At 45.9% G+C, this 26,257-nt stretch overlaps 1 protein-coding gene across 2 annotated transcripts in view; it reads left to right on the top strand.

The window, feature by feature from the left end:
• dnah9 (dynein, axonemal, heavy chain 9) overlaps positions 1–26,257 on the top strand; it is a gene marked incomplete at its 5' end in the record, with an annotated part of 88,352 nt that overhangs the window by 39,585 nt on the left and 22,510 nt on the right. For both annotated transcript variants that reach the window (XM_084039998.1, XM_084039997.1), the window contains 18 exons: positions 3,613–3,774; positions 4,749–4,945; positions 6,162–6,324; positions 6,524–6,647; positions 7,488–7,630; positions 9,249–9,410; positions 9,669–9,902; positions 13,485–13,565; positions 13,757–13,936; positions 14,412–14,642; positions 16,391–16,585; positions 17,571–17,690; positions 18,330–18,518; positions 18,608–18,843; positions 18,925–19,047; positions 20,322–20,526; positions 24,665–24,829; positions 25,529–25,669. In XM_084039998.1, the coding sequence (XP_083896124.1) occupies positions 3,613–3,774; positions 4,749–4,945; positions 6,162–6,324; positions 6,524–6,647; positions 7,488–7,630; positions 9,249–9,410; positions 9,669–9,902; positions 13,485–13,565; positions 13,757–13,936; positions 14,412–14,642; positions 16,391–16,585; positions 17,571–17,690; positions 18,330–18,518; positions 18,608–18,843; positions 18,925–19,047; positions 20,322–20,526; positions 24,665–24,829; positions 25,529–25,669 (3,051 nt within the window). The remainder of the gene's footprint in view (positions 1–3,612; positions 3,775–4,748; positions 4,946–6,161; positions 6,325–6,523; positions 6,648–7,487; positions 7,631–9,248; positions 9,411–9,668; positions 9,903–13,484; positions 13,566–13,756; positions 13,937–14,411; positions 14,643–16,390; positions 16,586–17,570; positions 17,691–18,329; positions 18,519–18,607; positions 18,844–18,924; positions 19,048–20,321; positions 20,527–24,664; positions 24,830–25,528; positions 25,670–26,257) is intronic.

Genomic DNA, 26,257 nt, shown 5'->3' with positions numbered 1-26,257 from the left:
TTAGTAAGTTAGCTGTTTAGTTAGTTAGTAAGTAAATATATTAGTTAGGTAGCTGTTTAGTTAGCTGTGTAGTTCGTATACACAGAAATGCAGCTACAATCTAAATAAACAATATCTATACAGTTCTGTATGTTTGTGAACAATAACATATACATAACAATAATGAAATGGTGCAGTCTGCTGATTGAATAATGATTGAATTGAATGATTAGTGTAACGAGTGCTTTTATATGCCATGACGAAGGACTCATCACATCACATGAGCTACAAAAGCCGCAGCATTGGCTGGATCGCTATAGCATCTGTCTGGCATCATAACTTAGACCCAATGAATGCACGATCAATTATCCTTCAAATCAAGTTCAATTGATTAGCTGCTGCAGCCTCCAGACCCTTGATCGCCCTCATCACTGCCACGGAGCAATGGGAGGTTTAGCCACACTGTAACACTTTGAAGCCGGCGTTTGAGAAGCCCTGCCTGCTATTTCTAACTAATTGTTTTTCCGGGAGTCTGCGTTGCTCGACTGGAAGAGAGGAAACACAGAGAGAGAGAGAGAAACGCTTTTGTCACTGTTCCTCTCCCCAACTTTAGAGAAAGTAGAGATAAACTTGAAAGGGACTTCCTGAAGCTGCGTGAAAGTTTTTCTGCTTAACTTCTGTAACACCTTCGGACAGCTGGAAGAGTCGAGCAGCCTCTCAGCTCACAGCTCTGCCTCGGCTGTGATTCGCCCGAACCCGCACCTCTGTGCGTCTTCATCCTCCGGAAAGCTGGGAAACATTGGCGAGACAGTACAAACGCTTCCTCTAATTTACAGCATGAGGCCTAAGTGGTTGTCACTCAGTGTTTTCTGCCTTGACGTATCAGCTGAAATAATTGGGGGACCTTTTGTTATTCACTTTGTTTTTTTTTTAAACTTTAGATCTTGAAGATGGAGCCAAAAGGCAACCGTCTCATTATGAACAACAATGTTTTAGCTGTGACAAAAGGAGCCCAGACAACACTCAAGGTTACATCTTAACAGGACTATCGCTGCTGTCAAAATTCTCTCTTCTATGTTGTTATTTATTAAGTAGGAGCAGATTTCCTTTCTTCACCCATTTCCCTCCCCTCCTTTTTCGACTTTGTCGCCTTAAAACTTACTTGGTTGCAGTTCTCCTCCGTCCTCTCTGTCTCCATAAATCTTAAATCATGAAGGCAAATTCCTCCTATAGGGCAAGACAAACAGTCTGGCATCCGACTGGGAGCATTGTCAAAGAGCTCTGTATGCCAACGCTCTCTGCCATGACCAGCGGGCATATCCGAGGGCCTGTCTTCCCCACATCAGCCTAAATGAGCTCCTCGGAGCTCGGGAGGCAAGGGACGGGATGGGATGAGGGGAGGTGGGGGGAGACGGACACGGGGAATGAGGAGGACAGAGACGAGGGGGAAGCGAAAAAGGAAAAGGAGAGTACATGAGACCTGCAGTGCGGAGAGACTCTGAAGCCGGTTCTGTGCCGACGCCGCGATATATCTGTATGATGTTCGATGGCTAGTCAGCTGGGTGCATGTGGGAGCGGGGGGGAGGCTTTGTTTGGGGCTCAGAGCATCTGTCAGGCTACAAGGTAAGCATGCCTTCTGCAGACAGACGGATACATGCCGCTCCCACGACTCTCTAATCCCCATCCCTCTCATTTGAACGGAGCGATGGGAGATCGGGGACAGAGAGGGCGAGGTGGTCTGCCAAAAATGGGCCGGATAGGAGGGGGGCGAAAAAAGTTTGTTAGCACAGTGCTGTTTGTTGGATTTGATGCCACGAGCAGCAAAGCCGCGAGTATGACGGTTATATAGAGTCGCCATATGGTGTTTTGTTTTGCTCAGGCAGACTTTTACATAGTAAGTGTGGAGTGTCGTGATTGACACCATTAAGCAATGAAATGGAGTAGAAAAAGACAGATCTATTAAAAGTCAAAGGATTAGAGCTTCCACACACACACACACACACACACACACACACACACACACACACACACACACACACACAAAAGCATCTTGACTTTTGTGGATCTAGAGTAATGGGCGATCATTCCTGGCTCAGTTTGAAATCTTCCGTACACACATCCGTGCAAATATTCCCACCCAGGCACACGGCCCATCTGCATCATTACACAGTGGATTTAGCAGCCAATTGTCACATCGAGCGGGATCAGATATGAATGCAAATGCAGATTGAGCCGACTTCACCCCCCCCAGAGATGCTTCTGTTGATTGGAATAACTTCTGGGGCTGAAACAGACAACATCTGCTTGCCTCTGCCTCCCGGGTGACAGTGTGCAGAGGGGAACAAACAGAGCCTGGGCGCCTCTTTGTCCCCCTTTTCCTCATCCCGTATCGGCACCTGCTGTAAGGCACCTCGATGGCGTGGAGTTCCGCCTGACTGCATGATGAACGGCCCTCTGGGAAAAAGCCAACACGTCACACCGGCCTCCTCCAGAGACGCGTTCTATCATCTATCATCCACTAAACACTCATCTGCTCTTTGTCATGAAGTTTCTGGTTTACTTTTGGCTTTTTTTTTGAGCAGAGGATGAAGACGAGGATCGATTGGAAAATATTTGTTAGCTAGTAACTGCAGGTTACTGGTTGTTCGGAGAGAACCGTCACTCAGGACGTCCCACCATCGTTAAAAAGCCGACCATCCGACAACAACTGCATATTCATGAAAAAACAACTGCTTGGAGTGGACAATAATTTGTAGTATTAGTAGTAGCACTACTTTTGTTATTTATTATCTTAAACTATGCTATTCTCATACTGCTGTATTATTGTATTATACATTATATGAAGTATTGCTGTAGTACACTATACATGATGTTATTATATCATATATATTTCCCCTTATATTTAACTTTATATCCCACACTATATAAAATACTTTTCTGGTGTACCCTGTTGGCATTAATATTACTCTACATATACATAACTTTTTGATCTCTGGTCTGTTTGTATACTGATTTTAACGTTATATTCTATTTTGATTTTATTTTATACACCTGTATTTAGTTGTTCCTCCCCTCTACGGATGAATCAAGGCGTGTCTTATCTGAAACACGAGTTGAATCCCTAGTGAGCAGCTGGAGTCGCGTGGTCACGTTCATTCATTGCTTACTCTGTGTATACGCCACTCTTTCATTTCTTCGGGGGGGAATTCTCCAGAGAACATACAATCCCACAGAAACGGGACCCGCAAGGTGGCGTGACCATGTATTGGGAGGATTTCAGACAAATTTAACCTTCTTTTTTTCCCCCAAAAAGTCTGTGGAAAGCATTACAGTCACAAGGAGATGCTTTCCTTGATTTTTCATCATATTTCTATCTCACATCTACCCGCAGAACTCGTCTCTACAGGCAGCAATACTTCTGAGACCGTGAGATGAAAGAAAAGTGCTGCCATTATTTTCCAGAGTTCCTTTCACAGACACACCTACTAACAGCTTGCCCACTCAATATCCATTGATTCACCCACAGTGACTGCACTGTACCCCCCCCCCCCCCCCTACTTGTTGTGGTGTAAATGGTACAAATCAGCCTCTGGAATGAAACTTTGAGCCTTCTTCTCTCCCCTCCCTGTCCAGGGCATTCTCTTCTGTACCGCCGAGTGTCTGAAAGCCCCTCCGGACCTGCTGAAAATCTATCTGCACGAGTCCAACCGGGTCTACAGAGACAAGCTGGTGGAGGAGCAGGACTTTAAGGCCTTTGATAAGCTGCAGGCGGACACTGTGAAAAAGTTCTACGAGGTGAGAGTTTTACAAAGTTCAGCGGAGGAAGACAAGAAGGAGATGCTGGAGGACGGTGGGAGGAGGGGGGGGGGGGGGGGGGGGAATCATTAAGCTGCCTGCTCTGTGTCTGGACCTGGACCTGGACATCAGTGGCCAACATAGCGAGGAGAAAGAGGAGAGGAGAAAAAGAAATGCTTGGGGGGAGGGCCAACAGAGGGTTGGGGAGAATATTAATCAGTGTGGTATGGGGGTCTGGCTGTCAGGGTCTGTGCTGTCAGCCCAGCAAATTGGAAAACATTTTAATGGTTTTCTGTCCACTGCTCCCCTCACTAGCCTCTGTGGCTCTATCGCATGCACACTGGTCATGCCACAATGAAGAACCTGACAAGTATATGTGTACACTCAGCCCACAGAAGGAGAGGGAGATAGGATAACACTAACCACTCCAGGATATATCATTCAGAGCTGGCACTTTCTGGAAACTTGTGGGCTACGTTGCCCCCCCCCCCCACCGTGCCACCATGGCATGTTTCCTTGCTATTTTTACATGCAAACAAAAAAACGTCTTCAGAGACTGCAGCGTTGCAAGAAAGTGCACTTAATAGTCTGACGATAAAGACCGCGGCGAACACATAATATAGTTAATATTACAAAAACAACACGAAAAAACATCATTCATCACACCTACTGTGGCTTTATGCCAGTAAGCAGAGTGAGCAAGAGGCCCTGAAGAGGCACTTAGCATCTCTCCAGTGAAATATTTGAGGCTCAACAGTTGCCAGGATGAAAATGAACTAGGTCACGCTCTGCACAGCTGTGATATTCAGCTGTGTCCCTGTCCAGACTGTTTAAGCTTACCACTAATGCTATGCTGACAGGAGTTGTGAGTTGTTTACCATTGCAATGCATGTCTGTGTGTGTGTGTGTGTGTGTGTGTGTGTGTGTGTGTGTGTGTGTGTGTGTGTGTGTGTGTGTGTCCCTCCCTCCCCAAGGACATGGAGGAGACTCTGGAGCAGACCAGGGAGATGAACCTGTACTTCCACTATGCCCTTGGGCTGGGGGAGGCCAGGTACATGGCTGCCGAGTCCTGGAGCAGCCTCAGTAAAACCCTGCTGGAGGTGCTGGACAGCTACAATGAGGTCAACGCCACACTAAACCTGGTGCTCTTTGAGGACGCCATGGCTCACATGTGAGTGGGAGTTCAAAAAGCCCCGGGGGGATTGTGGTGGGGAGTACAGAAAAAAAAGTTGGGTTTTTTTTGTCTGTCGAGGAAGTCTACTTTCATCCCAGGTGCTTTGGGATTTACGGTTCTATTTTACAGGCTGTCAAAAACAGAGACAGGCAAATCTGTTTAAAGTAATCCAGCATACATCATGACAGCTAACAATAATGGAGAGAGCATGTTTTTTTTCTTAACCCTCTAACATCCAGTTTTCTTGTTTAATAGCTTTAAAAGTAACCATACTACCGTCTCCTGAATAGAACAGCACAACATAAGTTCAAAAGTCATCAATCAACTAGACAGTTGCACTGACATGCTCCTCACTTTTCATGGACGTTGTAGTTTATTTTTAGTCCCTCATACTCCACCCTCAGGCTATAGTGCACACAATGTGTATCTGAAGTGAAATCCGTAGTGACTTAAACTTGCATTCCCTCTACTGGCCATCAGGGGGCGATTCCTCTGGTTGCAAAAAGAAGTCTGGTTGCATGGAAGGCAATAAGAAAATGACTTTACTTCTCTCATCGATGTGTTATTCAATTCAAGTCAATTTTATTTATAGTGTCATATCACAACAGAAGTCATCTCAGGACACTTGAGCAGGACTAGAATACGCTCAAAATTACAATATATAAGTCCCAACATCACCCAGGGGCAAGCGTTACAGCGACAGTGGCGAGAAAAAACTGCCTTAATAGGCTTTTAGGCAGAAATCTGGTGCAGCTTGGGTTCCAACTGCATTTGGTGTTGGCAGTAGTACAGTAGTAGTAGCATTAACAGAAGCTATAGTATCATATAGTAAATATCTCCACACGAGCAAATCCAATGCAAAATGTTCTGAAGGAAAATGAAAGTGTGCAAGTGAAATATCGTGGGACTTAAATGGAAATGTCTGGGAGTTGAAGGGATTTTAAATGTGGAAACGCGGAGGACAATTCCTCTTGTTTTCCTGAAGAAACAAAGACTCCCAGCAGCCCTTATGTTTAATACATGTCTGGTACATTTGAATGAAACGGTGGTGAAGATGCTGCTGGCCGGCAGCATCCAAGCAGAGAGTGGAGGCAGAAAACCTGTGTGTGTTTGTGTTTCTGCTGTTTGTCTTCCACGTCAGAGACTGTCTTTATCCGGATCGCCTCTCTCATACCTTTCCCTCCCCCGACTGTCTTTTCGCCTCCACATGTAGCTGCCGTATCAACCGGATCCTGGAGTCTCCGCGGGGGAACGCGCTGCTGGTCGGAGTGGGCGGCAGCGGCAAGCAGAGTCTGACCCGACTGGCTGCCTTCATCTCCGATCTGGAGGTTTTCCAGATCACCTTGAGGAAAGGATACGGTATCGCCGACCTCAAGGTTTGACCAGGATTACAATGCAAAAGACTTATTATTCACACGTTAAAAGTTTCTCCCAGCCAGGTGACGTTTAAATCTAAAACGCGGGGGTGTATCCGAGAGACATAATCCCTCCAGTATGCAAACACAGTGCTGCTTAATCCACACAGTACGCTCACAGTGATTCACTCCACGTCTTTGTCTCTCTCCCTGTCACCAGAGCGACCTGGCGGCGCTCTACATCAAAGCTGGCGTGAAGAATATTGGCACCGTGCTCCTAATGACTGACGCCCAAGTGGCAGACGAGAAGTTCCTCGTTCTGGTCAACGACCTGCTGGCTTCGGGTAACGGCAGGCTTCGCTCGCTGCTCTGAGTTTTACAGGACCAGCCGGCAGCCAGTTCTGCAGCATTACTCATCACTTACAACGTATCATTGTGAAGAACTGCAAGCCTGCCCATCTAGATTTACATTCCAAGAGTGAAATATGAAATATTAATATGAAATCATTCTCAGTATACTCATGTCGGCAGTGCAATAGTTTGGCATATGCAAAACTGAGTGCACTATATAATTCTGTATATATATATATATACCACTTCTCTGCAGCTTTTCTAGCTTGTCTGCATCTACTTCAGGATGGAAGTGCATGACACAGTTTTGAAAATGTGATAAAACTCTATAGAGACGAGCATGGCGAAGCTTATTGATGATCTGCCATTTGACTTCCACCTCTCCTCACTTCCACAAAGCACATTTTGATGTTTTTTGTTTTATGTAATCAGTACATTTCAAATGTAAAATTATAGTGTGATCTGCCAGATAACATTTTAATCACAGCCCGTTAGCTCGTTAGCAGCGGTGCTAGCTCAGCTCAGCCAGGCCTCGAGCTCACCAGAAGGCCGTTAAGGATAAGTGCCTTGTTTCACAAAAAGAGCACAACCATCTCAACACTATATCTGGCTTATATGTCGTAGCTCTGCTCCTCCACAAGGCTCTGACTTAAAGCACATCTCTGTATTTACATAAGTCCCATATATGAACTCCAGCTGCCACCACCTCTGTGAACTTAATCTGATAAAAGTGTCTCAATGTCAGTTCAGAAGATCCCAAGAAGAGAGTTCCAGCACAAGTTTAGCCCTCCGACAGAAACAAACTCTAACTGTGGGGTTTTTATTCATTCAAGGAGAGATTCCTGAGCTGTTCCCAGACGAAGAAGTGGAGAGCATCATTGGCAGCGTGAGGCCAGAGGTCCACGGCCTGGGATTGATGGATACGAGGGAAAACTGCTGGAAGTTCTTCATCGACCGGGTTCGCAGACAGCTCAAGGTGAGCCAGGCAGAAAGTACAGGACAAGAACTGTATGCGTTGTGCATTTCGCTGTTAATCGCCGAGACAAAGTGTTTCCTTGGAGAAAAGCTCGCCATTAGCCTCTCATAGAATTGCATCCGTGTGTGATCTCCGCCCCTTTCTGAATAAAGCATGCCGCCTCATTCCACACTAAAAAAAAAACTCATAGTTGGATAAACATTTGGGTTTACGATGAAGCCTTTCCCCGAGACAATTTTCCGTCCCGACATTTCCAGATGAACTTGAATCCCTTTCCGAGGCGGTGGACGTGGTCATAAATCACCGACATGAGCGGGGAAGCCGGCGTTTAGCCGCAGATAATTTCACCGCCGCGTCGCCGCTTTGTTCCCCCCCGGGGGAGAGAGGGATTCCAGGGGGTTGCTTATCCTGTCATTATTACTGTGTGCACCAGCAGCACTGACATGCTCCACCCCCGCCTCGCTCCCAGCTCAAGCCTGCCTGGGCTTTGGCGAGTGAATAAATTGGGACGGCGATCCCACGGGCAAAGAGTGGATGTCTAACCGTCTGTCTGTCTGGATGGATGGATGGATGGATGGATGGATGGATGGATGGATGGAAAGGGTGAATGAGTCACATGGTTCAGAGCTAACTGCATGGTTAGAGCCGGTTTACATCCTGAGCAAAACAAACTAATCATCGCAATCAGACTCAGAGCATATTTTGGTTTGGACAACAAAATTATATTCCGCATGTTTTCATCTCTTCACTCATTGAATGAACTCTCCGTGTGTTGGTTGGTGATGATTTGATTATTTGGAAACTAATATCACCTGAATTCTTAAGATGGGTTCTGAATAATTTTCTCGCAGAGGATCCAAATATATATTATTAACTAAAAATCTGTTTTTTAAGACCTTTGTTACCTCGGTTGCTATTGTGTGCAAAAGGTGCTCATTCCCAAATGAGCCTTTATTCATGGTAATGAATACTTGGTAAACCTGCAGCCAGGTAGTACAGCAGGACTGTGGGGAACGTATTATAATCATTGTGTGTGTATTCTATCATCTAATGGGAAGTTGCTTTAGGGGGGAGGTCAGAGATACAGCCACATTAACTCTCAGCCATTGATTGGACGTCTGTGTAAATTGCTACGAGAGATGTACGTCGGATAAACGAACGCTGTAACGGCACTTATAATGTGCCGTTCCTCCGGATCAAAGCGGCGAAGCTTCGGCGTGTCACAGGAAAATGTAAGATACGGCGACGTCTTCCTCCAGACTTGATTAGCATCCGTCTTGTCTTTGGGTGTGTGTGCCTTCTGCAAGTTTGTTTTCTAATAGCATCCAGCATCTGGCCAAGCTTCTCAACAAGCCAGCTGTTCAGCCCCACAGCTCAACACACTCACACTTTTAATTCACTCGCTTGCCGGAGGCTTTATTTGCTTAATGATGTAGCTGCAAATAATTAATTCACAGTTTTCCTCCCTCCCCCCCCTCTTGACCATGAAGAATTGCCTTTCTGTTCTCTGTTTGACTCCAGTTGTTCTCGCTAAGACAGAAAACGACTACGATCACACTGCTGTTTCATCTGTGTGTGATCTCACTGACTGTCTGTCTGTCTGTGTGTTGTATGGCAGGTGGCCCTGTGTTTCTCTCCCGTGGGGAGTAAACTGAGAGTCCGCAGCAGGAAGTTCCCCGCCGTGGTGAACTGCACCGCCATCGACTGGTTCCAAGAGTGGCCACAGGAGGCGCTGGAGTCGGTCAGCTTCAAGTTCCTCCAGGAGGTGGAGAACGTCGAAGTGAGAAGAGCTCATTCTTTAATATACACGCAGGGATGAAGCCACCCACAAAAATGATCTTCACACTCCAGAAATATAATTTCAAATGTCAGGCACTGTAACACAACGAATGTGATATTAATTTCAAAAAGCGGACCAGAGGCCCTGAAAATTACATTTCCAGCCGAGCCTCGGGAATTATTGCTTTTTCCAGTCAACTCTGCAAAAACGTCGTCTTCTTTTAATGTGAATGTAACCAGTTCTGTATAACTCTCGCAGCCTCAAGTGAAGGAGTCGGTCAGTAAATTCATGGCGTACGTCCACATGAGTGTCAATCAGATGTCCAAGGAGTACCTGGCCAACGAGCGGCGCTACAACTACACCACGCCCAAGTCCTTCCTGGAGCAGATCAAGCTGTACGGCGGTCTGCTGGACCAGAGGAGCAAAAGCCTCAGCAGCAAGATGGAGCGGCTGGAGAACGGCCTGCAGAAGCTCAACAGCACCTCGGCTCAGGTACCGACCCGAGGTTACATACACCATCCTGCTAGCCAAGAACTCTATATGCATAAGTCTCATATGCCTTTTTTAATTTTGCTAATTTATTTCTCCTTCTTTGCATATTTACATCCCAGAACTCCCATGAATTTAGCACTTGATATTCAAATTAGCTTGCAAAAATATTCTCCCCGCACAGTCCATTTGGAGCGTTTGTTCATATTACAAGGTTTTCACCAGCATACATGTCATTTTAAAATGTTTTCTCTTACTCCATGTTGGTTTAAAAGTTTAAATTTGGTTTCATTTAGAGGCAAATTCCAGTATTTTTCAGGTAAGTAGCTGTCCTGACAGTGAGGAATGCTATCTCAGAGGTTAGCATGACTCATACAAGCCAAAAGGGTTGGAAAATACCTTTAATTGAGCCGCGCGGCGGTTTCGTCGCTGCTGTTGGGACCCCGGACGCTGCTGGTGTTCGATCACACCGGCTAATGAATGGCCCTCACCTGACAGCCCAGGTGTACATTTACACCATTAGTTGCCTCAAATTACTGCAGTTTTCAATGCAGCTGTCTGCTGTTAGTCTAATGGTCAACATGTTGTTTTTGGAATTAAACATTTTGATTATATACAGCAGTAGATTAAGTGTTGGAAGAGGGATTATTCATGTTTCCGTCATTAATATCTAAACCTCCATTAGTCATTATGCTGGTAGTAATACTAGTACAGTATAGTATTCTGTAGTAATAGAGATATTAGTTATTTTCCCTCGAGATTGAAATGTCTTTTTCGAGGAGACCTGGCCAAGACATACAGATTAAAAATACATGTATAATAACAGCAGAATAGAAAATCATCCTCATCATCCTCATCCTCATCATCATACATACAAGAAATCCAACTTGTGGTTTTCCATGCTCTGTTAAATACGCAGGCCTGGATCTAAACCTCGAGCGGATACTTATCTGTTTGGCTTTTCACTCTTTCCTTGTGTTATGTCATGAGAAATATGTATTTGCATCATCCCATGTTTCCATCTTTGATATCTACACCTGGATCCATTTGTCCGAATGTTTACCAGCCCCACACCTTTGCAGACCAGGAATACATGAATAATGCATCACCAGGTCTGTGTGAAGCAGCCTTAATTATAGTGGCTCTACTACACTGTGCAAGTGAATGTGAAAACACACACACACACATACATACATAATTTCCCCCTACACACTGTGCATCTCCATTGCTTTGCCCACACATTCCCACCTGCACAATATCACACATGCATGAACAGCCCTTACACATAAGTGACATCAAAGGGGAGACGGTGCCCTGTGTTTTTATTTCATTGCCCGTACACACACACACACACACACACACATATATATGCTAATTAAGATTCCTTCTAACTGGAGAGCACACCCCGTACAGCAGCGAGCCACCATTAATGCAACCCCTGTTTGTGCATCCACAGCGATAGCCGCGCTTCCTTAAGTACTGTTATTTAACATTCTGTGCAGGGGAGCGTCGGCTCACCAGGGGCTGCTGTGGTCACGATCAACTCAAGGATGGAAGGTGTTGTGTGTGTGTGTGTGTGTGTGTGTGTGTGTGTGTGTGTGTATGAGTCATCGGCTCCCCAGAGGACACTATCATGTTTTTGTCCTCTTTAATTTGGTGGAGGTTTTTTTTTCTTCTTCTCCCCTCCCTTTGGATACTGCAGTCTTTTAATAATAATAATAGTAGTAGTGCTAGTAATACTAGGTGAAAGTAATAATAGTAGAGTTAATAGAAGCAGCAGTCTAATTAAACAGTGGTGTTTAATTAGAATCGCTCCAACCAAAGTCATTGTTTGCTGCTGTTTCTCTTCAGACACACACGAGGATGAACAGGGATGGTCTTTCTTTGGCATCACATCTGATCCCGCCTTTAAAAAAAACAATTCTTCTAATGTAAATGCAGTGGGAATGAGATTCTACGCTCATGCTCTCCTGCTTGGATTTCCATCTGCAGTGGATAAACACAGAAGCCGCTCAGCTATATTGAATATCACCCATGTCTCCCACCAATTAGTTTGTCCTTCTTACCCCGCTCCCTCCCTCCCCTCGTGTCCCCCCCCCCCCCCCCCCCTGCCTATTCATCATGTTGATGGCTCACTCGGCGCTCGTCTTAACGTTCGGCCGAATCTTTTTGCACGGATTCCACCCCGAAAGGGCTGTCTTCTCTCTCTGGCCTGATTTCCTGTTGTTAATTAGCTGAAAGACAAGCGTGAAAAACAGTCTGTTTTTATTTCCCCGGTGCAACATTCTGACGGACTCGGACAGTAACGCAGAGTCCCATTTGTCGGGGAGTTATGAGGAGTTTGTAGCAGCTTTAATTTCTCTTTACAGCCGACCTTGGTCTGTGCATTTATGTGCACCTCAGTGTGTGTGTGTGTGCTGATAGTGGCTCTTGATCCTAAAGCTTCTATTTTCTTTCCCGATATGCATGCTATTCTTCCTTTTCGCCCCCTTTATCTCCTTGGACAGACTACGTTTTTTTCTAGTAATGGATTAAAGGTCACATGCATGGTCCGTGGCACAATCCTGCAGGGCACAGAATGGTATCCGCAGTGTTTTAGGCCCGTGTGAAGCTTATTTGTCTGACTTTCCTAAAGCACAGAATCCTCTTTATTGCACTGAAGAATCGAGGAGACGTTTGGGTTTCAATTAAATCGCCATCGGGCTCGATCAGCGATTGTATTACTAATAAGATCCAATGAGGATACAAACAACAAAAACAAATGATCAGCTCTTCAAAACTGCCTGAGAGATTCAATTAGATGATAGCGATAGATTCATTAGGGCCCCCGTGATTTACACACTGATTGCTACTTATATCATTAAATGAGACAAAAATAAATTATTGTCAGCAACCCACCCCTATGTTCTATTGAATACTGCCCTCATATTTATTATTCAAGCTTATTTTCTCCCATTGTATGTAGACAACACATGCAGTAATATTTAGAAAATGTGCTTTCTTTGCAAGAGTGAGACGATATAAACGTATAAAAGTCCTGTTTGGAAGAGGCAGACTAGTCCAGAAATAAACAGCTCTAAAGCTGACTGGTTGCCATATTTGGTTCCAGCATGCCCGCACTGAAGCTTTGCTCACTGACCGTGTCAGGTAGTGATGTAAATGAACACAAATACATTTTTTTTTTTGGTCAGAAGCGATACAAACTAACTCTTAGAGCTCAAAAAGTAATTCAGATTCTGCCGCTTTTGAAAAGCCTCTCGAGGGAAACTGACGAGCTGAAGTCGGGGAGCCGTATCAAGGCTACACGCAAAAAGACAGCTTTTCAGATTTTTTTGTAAGTATCATTTTTGTGTTTAAATAGACACTTCAGACCAACCTGATTTCCATCTGCACCTCCTTTTTTCATCTCACACCTCCGTTTGTAGGTGATGCCATGTGACCCGATGGAGAGGGAAATGAAACATTTTGAACACAGAAGCCGAAACACACAAAAAAAGCAGCAGCTGTTCACATTTCTATTTGTGTATATGAAACAAATGAGCCGGTCACATGACCTCGTGGCCTCCCTGTCTTACCCTCTGATAGGTGGATGACCTCAAGGCCAAGCTGGCTGCTCAGGAAGTGGAACTCACGCAGAAGAACGAGGACGCTGACAAGCTGATCCAGGCAAGAACTCCTTATTAGACAAAAAAAATACCATTCAATGTGATTTATCTCACATAGAGTCCAGTACTGTGTGTGGTACCCAGCCATGCATGTAGTGAAAAGTGTTTAAACTGCAGTTCACTAGAACTATGACATGTTAGTATCGATGCTGTAACACTCAGCCACCATTAAATCCCGTCTTCTCTCCCCAGGTAGTCGGGGTAGAAGCCGAGAAGGTGTCCAAGGAGAAGGCGGTTGCTGATGAGGAAGAGCGAAAGGTGGCGGCCATTGCTGTGGTGGTCAGAGGCACACAGAGAGACTGCGAGGAGGACTTAGCCAAGGCTGAACCAGCTCTCCTCGCTGCTCAGGATGCCCTTAACACACTCAATAAGGTCAGTTACCCCTGTGTGTCCTATTGATTTGCTCAAGCATACCCTTTTCTCTTTCTCATTTTCTTTTTTTGTGTTATTTTTCTCCTCGTATGATTTAGGTTTTCCAGCTTCAGTTGAATACGATGTGTCCACCCGGGCCTTGAACTGTACTAAAGGATTATTTAATCACAGACTTTTGCGGCGTCTCTGTTCTGTGGACATTTTTCATCCTCACATTCTATTCTAGGTTCATGAGCCGCCTCTGGGATTTTCAAAAACACCCTGTGTGTTTAAAGGTGCTCGCTGTTCAAACAAGCGGAACAGACAGCTCAATCACTGCATAGATCCCCTCATTACAAACCTCCGTTGTCTTCTTCCTGTCTTTAGTCAAATCTCATCCCCTCTGCTCTCTCTCTCCTCCCCCCAGCAGACGGTCGTTCAAACGCCGTTAAATCACAGCTCTCTCTCTCTCCTTTTCTCACCTCGCCTTCTTCAGAACAACCTGACAGAGTTGAAGTCATTCGGCTCCCCGGTGGTGGCCGTGACCAACGTCACGGCGGCCGTCATGGTCCTGATGGCGCCCCGCGGCAAAGTCCCGAAGGATCGCAGCTGGAAGGCGGCGAAGGTGATGATGGCCAAGGTGGACGCCTTCCTGGACTCGCTGATCAACTTCAACAAGGAGAACATCCCGGAGGCCTGCCTGAAAGCTATTCAGCCTTACCTGCAGGTGAGCATTTCAATGATTTCATTAATCTCAATGCTAACAGCGCGCAGTGCGCCGTGGCTGCCGCTTGGCGAGTTCAACTAATAAGCACGGGCGTGACGACCATGACAGTAGCACATTATGGCTGCTGAGCATCCAAATGACAACCGGAGAAAATAAACCGGTTAATTGAGCGTTACAAATTGAACAGCCGCTTTAAATTCCCCGTGTACACCTCAACGCCTCAGTTAGCAGATGCAACATGATTTCTGATGACTTCTTAAAGCCCTTTTATATTAAATAGTGGTGGTCAAAAAAATAAAAGAATATTTTAATCTGAGAATTAAACACACCTAAAGGAAGTGACACATTTGTGGGGACCCTAAAGAAAGTGACACATCTCATGTATGGGGGACCCTAAAGGAAGTGACACATCTCATGTGTGGGGACCCTAAAGAAAGTGACACATCTCATGTGTGGGGACCCTAAAGAAAGTGACACATCTCATGTGTGGGGACCCTAAAGGAAGTGACACATCTCATGTGTAGGGACTCTAAAGGAAGTGACACATCTCATGTGTGGGGACCCTAAAGGATGTGACGCATCTCATGTTTTGGGACCCTAAAGAAATTGACACAGGGACCCTAAAGGAAGTGATACATCTCATGTGTAGGGGACCCTAAAGGAAGTGACACATCTCATGTGTAGGGACCCTAAAGAAAGCGACACATCTCATGTATGGGACCCTAAAGGAAGTGACACATCTCATGTGTGGGGACCCTAAAGAAAGTGACACATCTCATGTGTGGGGACCCTAAAGGAAGTGACACATCTCATGTGTAGGGGCCCTAAAGGAAGTGACACATCTCATGTGTGGGGGCCCTAAAGAAAGTGACACATCTCATGTGTGGGGACCCTAAAGAAAGTGACACATCTCATGTGTGGGGACCCTAAAGAAAGTGACACATCTCATGTGTGGGGGCCCTAAAGAAAGTGACACATCTCATGTGTGGGGACCCTAAAGAAAGTGACACATCTCATGTGTAGGGGCCCTAAAGAAAGTGACACAGGGGCCCTAAAGAAAGTGACACATCTCATGTGTGGGGACCCTAAAGAAAGTGACACATCTCATGTGTGGGGACCCTAAAGAAAGTGACACATCTCATGTGTGGGGACCCTAAAGAAAGTGACACATCTCATGTGTGGGGACCCTAAAGAAAGTGACACATCTCATGTGTGGGGGCCCTAAAGAAAGTGACACATCTCATGTGTGGGGACCCTAAAGAAAATGACACATCTCATGTGTGGGGACCCTAAAGAAAGTGACACATCTCATGTGTGGGGACCCTAAAGAAAGTGACACATCTCATGTGTGGGGGCCCTAAAGAAAGTGACACATCTCATGTGTGGGGACCCTAAAGAAAGTGACACATCTCATGTGTGGGGACCCTAAAGAAAGTGACACATCTCATGTGTGGGGACCCTAAAGAAAATGACACATCTCATGTGTGGGGACCCTAAAGAAAGTGACACATCTCATGTGTGGGGACCCTAAAGAAAGTGACACATCTCATGTGTGGGGGCCCTAAAGAAAGTGACACATCTCATGTGTGGGGTCCCTATAGAAAGTGCCATATCTGACACCTGGAGACCCTGCATTCTTCCTATTGGCTCACAGAGCTCTCAGATTTGATCTTCACTAAATGTTGTCCTACTTTTGCCCCGATGGCATTTAATCCAAGTGTGATGTCGTGTTTGTTCATGTGTTCCAGGATCCGGAGTTCCAGCCAGACCTGGTGGCCTCAAAGTCCAACGCGGCAGCCGGCCTGTGCTCCTGGGTGGTGAACATTGTCACGTTCTACAAAGTGTACTGCGAGGTGGAGCCCAAGCGTCAGGCTCTGAGCAAAGCCAACGCGGAGCTGGCGGCTGCACAGGAGAAGCTCGCCGCCATCAAGAGCAAGATCAATGTAAGGCGTCACATTGGACCGAGGATACAGGAAATGAAAGGTTTTATTTGATACGCGTTTCAAAACAGGGCAATTTCAATATCGAAGGCATTAAAGAACAGACTCAAAGTCACTGGCACCACCACTAAAGAGTGTGTTTAGTTGGTGAGCTGACGTTTGTATGAAACAGATTGCGGTGCTGTGAAAGCCAGAGATCTCTCAGCACCTACTGAGACTTCAGCAGCTCCATCACACCCAGGAGACACGCCTCGCCAGAATAATTTGATGCTACAGAAATGAAATGAAAACAGCCAGAGGCTACAAAAAAAATCAGGATATGAATTATTTTATTAAGGCTTGAGTGACAGTTGAGGCATGAGCTCTGCCGGTCGTGGTACCCCACCAACGTTTCATCAATACAAAGCTGGTGTGAGTGCTATTACAGGCTTTTACTGTTCATTAATCTAAAACCAAATCAACCTAAAAAGCCCTTTTGATAAAAAAAAGCAGCTGTAAATAATAGTTTCTTTGACATTCAGCACGTCGGCCCCGGCAGAGAGCGGCGTTCTCAGGACGCCGCGGCGGCGACGGCGGCTCGCATCGAACCCCCTAATAAGATCCGGCGTGACTTCTCGCTGTCATTTCTCAGCCCCTCAGTCAGATCGCTTGAGCGGAGAGAGTGACTTCTGAGCCAAGGGGAATTAGCAATCCTCAAACTAATCTACTGAACCTGTGTGCCTCTCCAGCGATTAATCCTGTTTGTCCTTGCACTAATTGCTTCCATATGCCAAATAAATTCATAGCGGAGGGAATGATAACTTTACCCAACTTTCAAACACTCTCAAGTTTCTCAGCTCGCATCATTCTCTCGTCTTTGAAGACTCTTTATGACCACGTTGTATTTTAACAAGTGCCAATTTGTCTCTATTCCTGTGTGTGTGTGTGTGTGTGTGTGTGTGTGTGTGTGTGTGTGTGTGTGTGTGTTTGTGTGTGTGTGGCCTTTCAGCACCTTAATGAGAACCTGGCCAAGCTGACAGCCAAGTTTGAGAAAGCCACTGCAGACAAGTTAAAGTGCCAACAGGAAGCCGAGTCGACCGCACGCACCATTTCCCTGGCCAACCGGCTGGTGAGGAGGGCACACACACACACACACACACACACACACACACACACACACACACGTATCAATCTGTCCCCCAGATACATATGGATTACATAGAATACTTACTGTGATTTATACACATATACCTAAAAGATACTTGTGTATCTGTTTGTTAGTGTAGTCTCATTTCTAGTATACCAGTATAAATACTTCATAATGAACAAATAATGAATTCTGATCAAGTTCACACAGTAATATTTGCCTCCAAACAGAATTTCCAAACATCACACACCTTGTTCTTAGAGTCTTAACCCTCTCCCGGTCTCCAGTCCACCGTGGATCCACTAATACCTTGAGAGACGTGGATCAGAGAGGTTTTTCTTCAGGCCCTGCAGTAATCCTGGTGTGCTTGTGTGTCTGTACGCCGCTAACTAGGAACTGCTGGCAACAACGTGTCAGAATGTAAAACCGTAGGCTAAAAACACGGAGGTGTACATCGACATTCAGACGCTGTACACGCTTTGTCATCAGTCACTTTCCATCAGTCTTTGACTCAGATTTAAACCTACAGATGGTTGATCTTGAAATGAGATGCCTTGATGAATATGTGATATTGTAGTAATGTAATGTAACCGATGCTCTCGGTCGGTCCTCGTGTTTCAGGTGGGGGGTCTAGCATCGGAGAACGTTCGCTGGGCAGAATCTGTAGAAAACTTCCGGGTCCAGGAGAGGACTCTGTGTGGGGACGTCCTCCTCATCACCGCCTTCATCTCCTACCTGGGTTACTTCACCAAAAGCTACAGGGTCCAGCTCATGGACCAAACCTGGAGGCCTTATCTCAGTCAGCTGGAGGTGGGTGGCTTTAAATCCCGTTTCCACCTGAGCATTGAGGGCTAAAAACGATTCAAACTTCACACGTACCCGCTGATGTCATCGGTAAGGTTCCCATCCCCGTGACCCCCGACCTGGACCCTCTGACCATGCTGACGGACGACGCCGACATTGCCGCGTGGCAGAACGAGGGCCTGCCCGCTGACAGGATGTCCGCCGAGAACGCCACCGTCCTCACCTCCTGCCAGCGCTGGCCCCTCATGGTGGACCCCCAGCTGCAAGGCGTCAAGTGGATCAAAGCCAAATACGGCAAAAACCTACGCGTCATCCGCATCGGACAGAGAGGGTACGAGGCTTCATGTGAGATGTGCTCATTGTTCCTGTTTTTGCAGAAATGACGGAGGAATTCTGCCATTTGTTGTCATAGGTACCTGGATGCCATCGAGAGAGCACTGGCAGCGGGGGATGTGGTTCTGATAGAGAACCTGGAGGAGACTTTGGATCCTGTTCTTGGACCTCTGCTGGGCAGAGAAACCATTAAGAAGGGCAGGTAAAGAAGACAACCTTTTAAAAGTCTTATTACAAGGATGAACTTTCCAAAAGGACCCTCGTTCTAATTGTCGACAGCTGTTTTCAGATGCAGCGTCTCTTTAATCCTCCCTACTGTAACCAGTAAAAGTAGGTGAAGTCACAGTAACAAGCTGTAACAAAGGCAATAAACACACACAGTGAAAACACCCCTCTCTCTCTTCAAGTAATGATAAAACATTGTGATAAAGAGACAGTAGAAGGTGATAAAAAATTAATTGCAGACGGTAGAGCGTTGTCATACTGCCTGAGAGCTTCAAAATGAAACGTCTCACTAAAACACCAAATATGTATTCATTTGCCAGAGAAAATGGCTCCCAACAAAGGGACTGTTTACACCTGTCTGAGTGATGGTTCCTGAAAGTGACAGCATCCAGCTGTTTATGTGAAGTTACTACAGGGAACTTTTTACTGCTTAGAATCATCACAAATTAATACAGATACCTCTATATGATCCACATCAGTAAACAAGACGTTTCGCTATTTCTATGTAGTTATTATTAATGCTTGTCATCGGGGTCCAATCCCCTCCCAAAAAAAACAACAAACCATGACAATGACAGCTAGACCCCCATCGCTGGGGCCTGCTAGAGGGAAGGAGAACCAGGACCCAGGTGGCAACCTCCGGTTCTATGAAGTGAAGCAGAGTGCCTTTAACTTGCATTCTCTCTACTGACCATCAGGGGACGACTCGTCTGGTTGCAAAAAGAAGTCTGATTGCATGGAAGGCTATGAGAAAATGACCCTACTTACTAGATTTATTATCTCAGTAAACATCAAAATGCTTCAAAACTGTGGTCCACATCCCGACGGTGACCTCTTAATGATGATGTCCACTTCCCATACTATGCGTGGGCAAGCCCCGCCACAGTAAAATGAGAGGTTTTATAAAGGGACTCTGGTACCAACCCAATAAACACACAATGAAAGTTCCTTGTAGGAGCGTTAAAACATGCAACTATACATCTGTGATCTGTGTTTAATGATTGAAGTGTTCATCGGGACTCCGAGGTGAGTCACAGAAAAGGGAGATGAACTAATGCATTGTTAGTTTTGATGTGATTACATTGTTGGAGAACCACTGATTTGACTGTGCAGACCTCACATATACATCCTTTTTCTTCGCCTTTATTCATGGAGAGGAGACATAATTATAGCATTGCAACCCTTCACTGGGCCCGTTCTTCCATTTACCAACTCTCATTGATCACGATATTTCTCGCTTCACCCAAACAGGTACATAAAGATCGGAGACACGGAGTGCGAGTACAACCCCGGTTTCCGCCTCATCCTGCACACCAAGCTCGCCAGCCCTCATTACCAGCCGGAGCTGCAGGCCCAGTGCACCTTGATCAACTTCACAGTGACCAGAGACAGTCTGGAGGACCAGCTCCTGGCCGCGGTGGTCCGCATGGAGAGACCCGACCTGGAGCAGCTGAAGGTGAGGGAAGACGACTATACCGGCCGAGGCAGCGAGATACGCTCCAGGCTGCAGATATTTAACAACAAAGACAAAATCTCTTTTCATCCGACATCAGCAGTGTAGAAGTGAACCTGATGCACTGTTCAGGTGCTATCAGCGTTGAGTTCTGCTCCTCGCGTCTCTCTTCTGTGTAGGTAATTAAAAGAAACACAGAGAGGAGTCTGAGGCCTCTCAGCAGCCGGCGGAGCGTGCTCTCACTCGTCATTACCCGTCTTTTACGCTACACGTCTGACTGAAACATCACAAGAGGCTGCAGGTCCGGGCTCTTTGATTCCAAAACTCTCAGCTGGTGCTTTTGATTAACGGCAAACTAAGTGGATGTGTGATAATTATGAGGCTTCGGGTCCCTTGCTCGGGGAGATCGGGACGCTGCAAGGGCTGTGTGTTCATGTGTGTCTAGACTTGTGTCTTCGGTACTGCTGTACAGTAGATCCGCCGTTACGCCTGCTTTACTGTTTTTACACTGAACCAAACTACTTCATGAAGCTGCCCCAGTGTGTGATTCTAAATGCATGCAGGAAGAAATGTTTTTTATAGTGCAAACAGGCAAAATGGCACATAGGAAACTACGACTCCACTGTAGCAGAGGAAAATAAAAACAGAGCCGAGAGAGGTGGGAAATATTACGATATAAACGAGTTGCTTGGTTTGGCGTTGCTATGACAACAAGTGAACCCTGCCACTAGCATCTTAGCCCAACCACCCGATCAATAAAACACCCATAAAATGAGAGTTTGTCCCATATAAATCAAACCAACAATAACCATCAACATCGACATCACCCTAAGGACCTTAACGAGGCGTTGTCACACGCTGTGATGTATTATTAGAAAAATAAATGCGTACATTCATGGGAAGCTAGCAAGCAAAGATGTTGGTTATTAGCATCGTAATTATCTTTTTTTTCAGAATATTGCCCCCTCTCTTGGCTTTTTTTCCCCCTACATACGCCATCATAGGAAACCCTACTTCCTCTGATGAGACTTAAATTCTTAATTGATATAACAAACGTGCTGCACACAACATCTCGTTATTCCTGCTCAGCCTTGATGGCTGTGACTCTCCGAGCTACCTGCTGCTTTATGCATTCTTCTCGTAAAAGCCTTTTTTACACACATTTGTTTTACAAACTCATTACTTAGTGTGTATTTAAATAGGTTCTTTACAAACGAGACTGTATTCTTGTGAAGCCCTTTGTGAGTCTATGAAAGGTGTTGGATTAAACAAACCTATTATTATGACATAGAATAGCAAAGAGTGTTCAGTTTAGTTGAAGTATCAACATCTCGACTAATGAGAGAGAAACGCGAACCAGTCACCCCCCGATACTCTTCCCTGTGGCACTCTTCCTTTCATCTCCAGCGGTTGTGTAATTGTGTCTTGTTGCATTCAAAGGAGTTTTGTGTTCTTTTGCCTTATTTATTTTCACGCATCCACCTCTCCAGAATCAAAGAAGAGGTAGACATTGTGTATTTTTCCTTTTTGAACGTAATTGCCGGTCAGTTCAATGCTGGTTCAGTACAGAAGGATCCAGGCAGATAGACCTGCATTCATTCAGCACCTTTCTAGTCTTCACATATACACTAATGCAAGGATCTAAACCAACACACGAACAGCCTTCTGGGTTCAGGATGGAATAGCTGGGAAGCGAACCGATGTTCTGATCAGAGAACAACCCGCTCTCCCTCCGCACCGCTGTACATCCGACTGTCGAGGAGCGATGAGCAGCAGATCCACAGCACGGCGTGAATGTAAATGTCCGTAATTAAGTGAAAATTCACTTGATCAAAGCTCCATCCCTTAATGATGCCTAGCGCTCCATCGACAGTCTGTGCTTTTCATATCAGCCGTCTGCGATGGAGTTGCCGGTGGCGATGCCCGACCACAGCAATTAGACAACACATCGACACACTTCCACTGTTCCTTAAACGCGGCTCTTGTTAGTCGAGGGAGGGAGGAGGGGGGGGAGGAAACTCAGAAAATCCTCTCTGCTCGGGAACGCGTCTAGCCGACGGCCGAGAGATCAGAAGGGAAGATAATGTGGGAGCTCTGGTAGCGGGTCAGGTTCTCCTCTCTCACAATGCATATTTGCATTTTGATGGTTTTTCTGGAGGTGTCCGTGTTTGCATTGGGCCTCTGTAGGCAGACTTTGTAGGCTCTCATCCATGGACAAATCAGCATTATGAATAAATGGAGTTACGTCCCCTCAGCAAAAGTCCAATGGAGAACATGTGGTTTAATGAAGCTTGTTTAATTAGCATTACACTGAGGGAAAAAGGGATCCGGAGCTCACTTATCGTTTGGGTTGAAGGCAGGTTTGGGGGGGTGGGCTTCCAATCAAACATGGCCTGTGGACTGAAGCGACGAATGGCTTCTTGCTGCCAGTAAACAAGCGAGACTGATAACAATCAGCAGACAGATAGCGACGCGTAAAAGCTCTGTACCTGTTTATATTCGCCCAACGCCTCGCTGCCATTAGACCTTTAATGAGGTTAACGCTGCTACTCAGCTGCTCTCATTTAACCCAGCCAACGGAGGTTAAGGCTTAAAATGTCAACTCTCCTATTTGGAGAGAAAACAGGGGTGGAGGGTGGGGGGATCACTCCACAACCTTTTTACCACAGTAACTACCTCCTCGGGTCCTCCCTGCGTGGTTTTGCTTCGGCATAATTCTTACCCGACCTTCCGCGTTAATGAGAACTAAAATGCTCCACTTCCCAAATTACCTTAACAGGGCTGCTCCGTGGCACTCGGTAATCATTTGCCTAAAAAAAAAAAAAAAAAAAAAAAAATGATAGATGTAATATCTCATTTTAATCCCAATTAGAGTGTTCTGCTGACTGGTTAATTGTTTGTTTTTCCCGAGCAAGGGTAATTACAAGTACAATGTGCCAGAGGAAAGCTAATCGTTAAAAAAACGGACTCATTACTGGGTCCAGTTGGGAATGTTTAGTGCGGATCGCGTTCAACCCCTCAAGAGGAACGCCAGTGTGGGCAAGTCGAAGGTCACGGTTGACTCACGCAGGCCGTTACATGCCGTTCCGCGGGAAAGGAAAGACCTGACGTGTGCACATGGAGACGGTTATAACGTCGACTTCACAGCGTGTAGGATTTAACAAGGCGGAGGGCTCGATTAGTTTTAACAACGGCGTAAAATACTTCTCATCAGAGCAATAGGAAATACAGTCATAAAGAGGGCAATTAAGCAGTGTGGCGTGTTAAACGAGCTGCTCCCCTGGCATGACCTGAGCTCAGCACACCTTCTGTCATGGGACCGTAACGCCACAGGGAAGGAGCACCAGTTAGCTCCGCCCACTAACATCTCAGTCCCCCGTCTGTCGGGGGATCATGCCACTCAAAAAAGCTACGATGAATCACCAACAACACTGGGAGGCAACTCTCACAACGGCCCGACCCTCCAGTAATTACAACAATCCAAAGGTCACAGAGGCTTCTTTTAAGGGAAACTTCAATAAAAGCGAAGACATTATTGAGCGGAAACAACAGACTTTAATGAAGGACAACGCAGGATGAAGCAATAAAGAGAAGTAACCGTGCCCCGTCGACTTCATTCCTCCGCAGCCTTTGAAAAAGGGGAAAGTTTCCGTCAGACGCTTTTTGTTTTTTCAGCCAGAACAAAGAGAGCAAAAAAGCTGTTTGAGTTCCTGTTTTATTGGAGGACAGGGTGCACTAATCCGTACGGTGAGGTGTGAGGAAGACACATTAGGATGAGCTGTATATATGTTCCTGCGTTGCTTCATAATTGAATTCATAGGCGATAATGATGATGGTGTGTGTGTGTGTGTGTGTGTGTGTATCAAAGCCGCTTCCCCTCCTTCTCAAATCGACTCAGCCGAGGTTTGATGTTGCAACCAAACGGAAGCCGGCTAATCCGGCCCGGAGCGCCGCCTCCGTGGGTCCGGAGAGCCAAAGCAGGGCATATTGATCAGCTCTACCTTTGAGGTGCCCTCCAGTGTTCGTGTCCTCTTATTGACCCACAGCTTGAACATCTCCCACCACCTCCGATGATGATAGCCAGACAGGAAAACAAGAGGGTCCCTCAGATTGAACCTGTGTGTGTTTGTGTGTTTATTAGTCCGACCTGACGATGGAGCAGAACGGTTTCAAGATCACGGTGAAGACGCTGGAGGACAACCTGCTGTCCCGCCTGTCCTCGGCCTCGGGGTGCTTCCTGGGCGACACGGAGCTGGTGGAGAACCTGGAGACGACCAAACGCACCGCCGCCGAGATCGAGGAGAAGGTTCGGATTATTTATATCAACCCTTCAGATAACAGAGGACATGAGGGGGGATCAATAACAGCACCTGAACCGGAACAAACATATACAAGTATATAAGAAATAAATGACCCTGTACATATTCCCAAATAACCCATTATTATTAGTTGGAATATTTTGGTTCCAGGTATCAGAACACTACTATTATCTTTCATCAAAGTTGATAATGGTTATTTTTACTGATAATGCCACACATATGCCAGGATATGTAATAGGGGGTCACTGTCAGCCAAGGGGCTCCTTGGCTTGGAAATCATTGAAGAGGACTAACGACTAGCTTCCTCTCTCTACCTTGTAATTATTGAATGTGTCATTTGAAAAAAAAAAAACGACTTTTCAAGTATGAGTCCCACGTTCCTCCTGAATGCAAATCTGTTAACCCCGTATTCTCCGTGCTCCTCGTACCTACTTAACCCCTCATTACTCTGACACTTATGAGAAACCAGATGTGAGCCGAGTGTTGTCTTCTTTTCTGTTTTAAAATAAATAAATAACCGGCACATAATCCCGGCGTTCCACGCCGTATGAGCGCATTTTTGTCCGGAACCGTGAAATTGGCTCCGCTCTTCACCGAAGCTCACTTTAATTATCAGCTGATGGATGAACCCTGTGCATGCATGTCTGTGTGTGACTCTGTCGGTGTTTGCTCTATCTTTACTGTAGGTGGAGGAAGCCAAGGTGACAGAGGCCAAAATCAATGAGGCTCGGGAGCACTACCGACCCGCAGCAGCGCGGGCTTCCTTATTGTACTTCATAATGAACGACCTCAATAAAATCCACCCCATGTACCAGTTCTCTCTCAAGGTAGCCGGCTCGTATTGACACGCGGCGTTTCCTCCCCGCCTCGCGGCCCCCACCGAGACCCCTCTTTACACTCACTTCCCTGTTCCTCCCATCCTGCTTCACATTTGCTCGCCGTGTTTTATGCTTTTATTGTGTTTGTGGCTCCCGAATGTGGTTAGGTCGAGCATAATGTCTCTCATATTGTCAGCCGGCGAGCGCTGAGAGGAGGCAGCCTGAGATATGGTTTGCAATCACTCCTGGCTCTGCAGGTATCTGCCCCGGCCCGAGTTATTTCCCAACATAATCAAATGAAAACATATTCATTATATATATATATGTGTGTGTGTGTGTGTGTGTGTAGCCTTCAAAAGACAGTAAGGTTGATGCCAGTCAGATCCTACATTGTTGGTTAAAGAAGGCCAACCAGAAGTAAACCAATAACTAAGTTAATGAGGATCAATGAATCCAACCGAAATGTAACCTAAAGTTCTATTTTTTAGATTATAGATGGTTAAATTATGTTAGAAATATGTGATTGCAGTGATATTTTCAGCCTTTTCAAATAAGACAGTTTAATTCAAAAGCCATCAGCTTACTTTGTTTTAGTGC

Source organism: Eutrigla gurnardus (genome assembly GCF_963514095.1).
Source record: "Eutrigla gurnardus genome assembly, chromosome: 22".
Classification (NCBI taxonomy): domain Eukaryota; kingdom Metazoa; phylum Chordata; class Actinopteri; order Perciformes; family Triglidae; genus Eutrigla; species Eutrigla gurnardus.
Note: the sequence above shows the minus strand (reverse complement) of the source record. Positions and strands in the feature narration are given on the sequence as shown.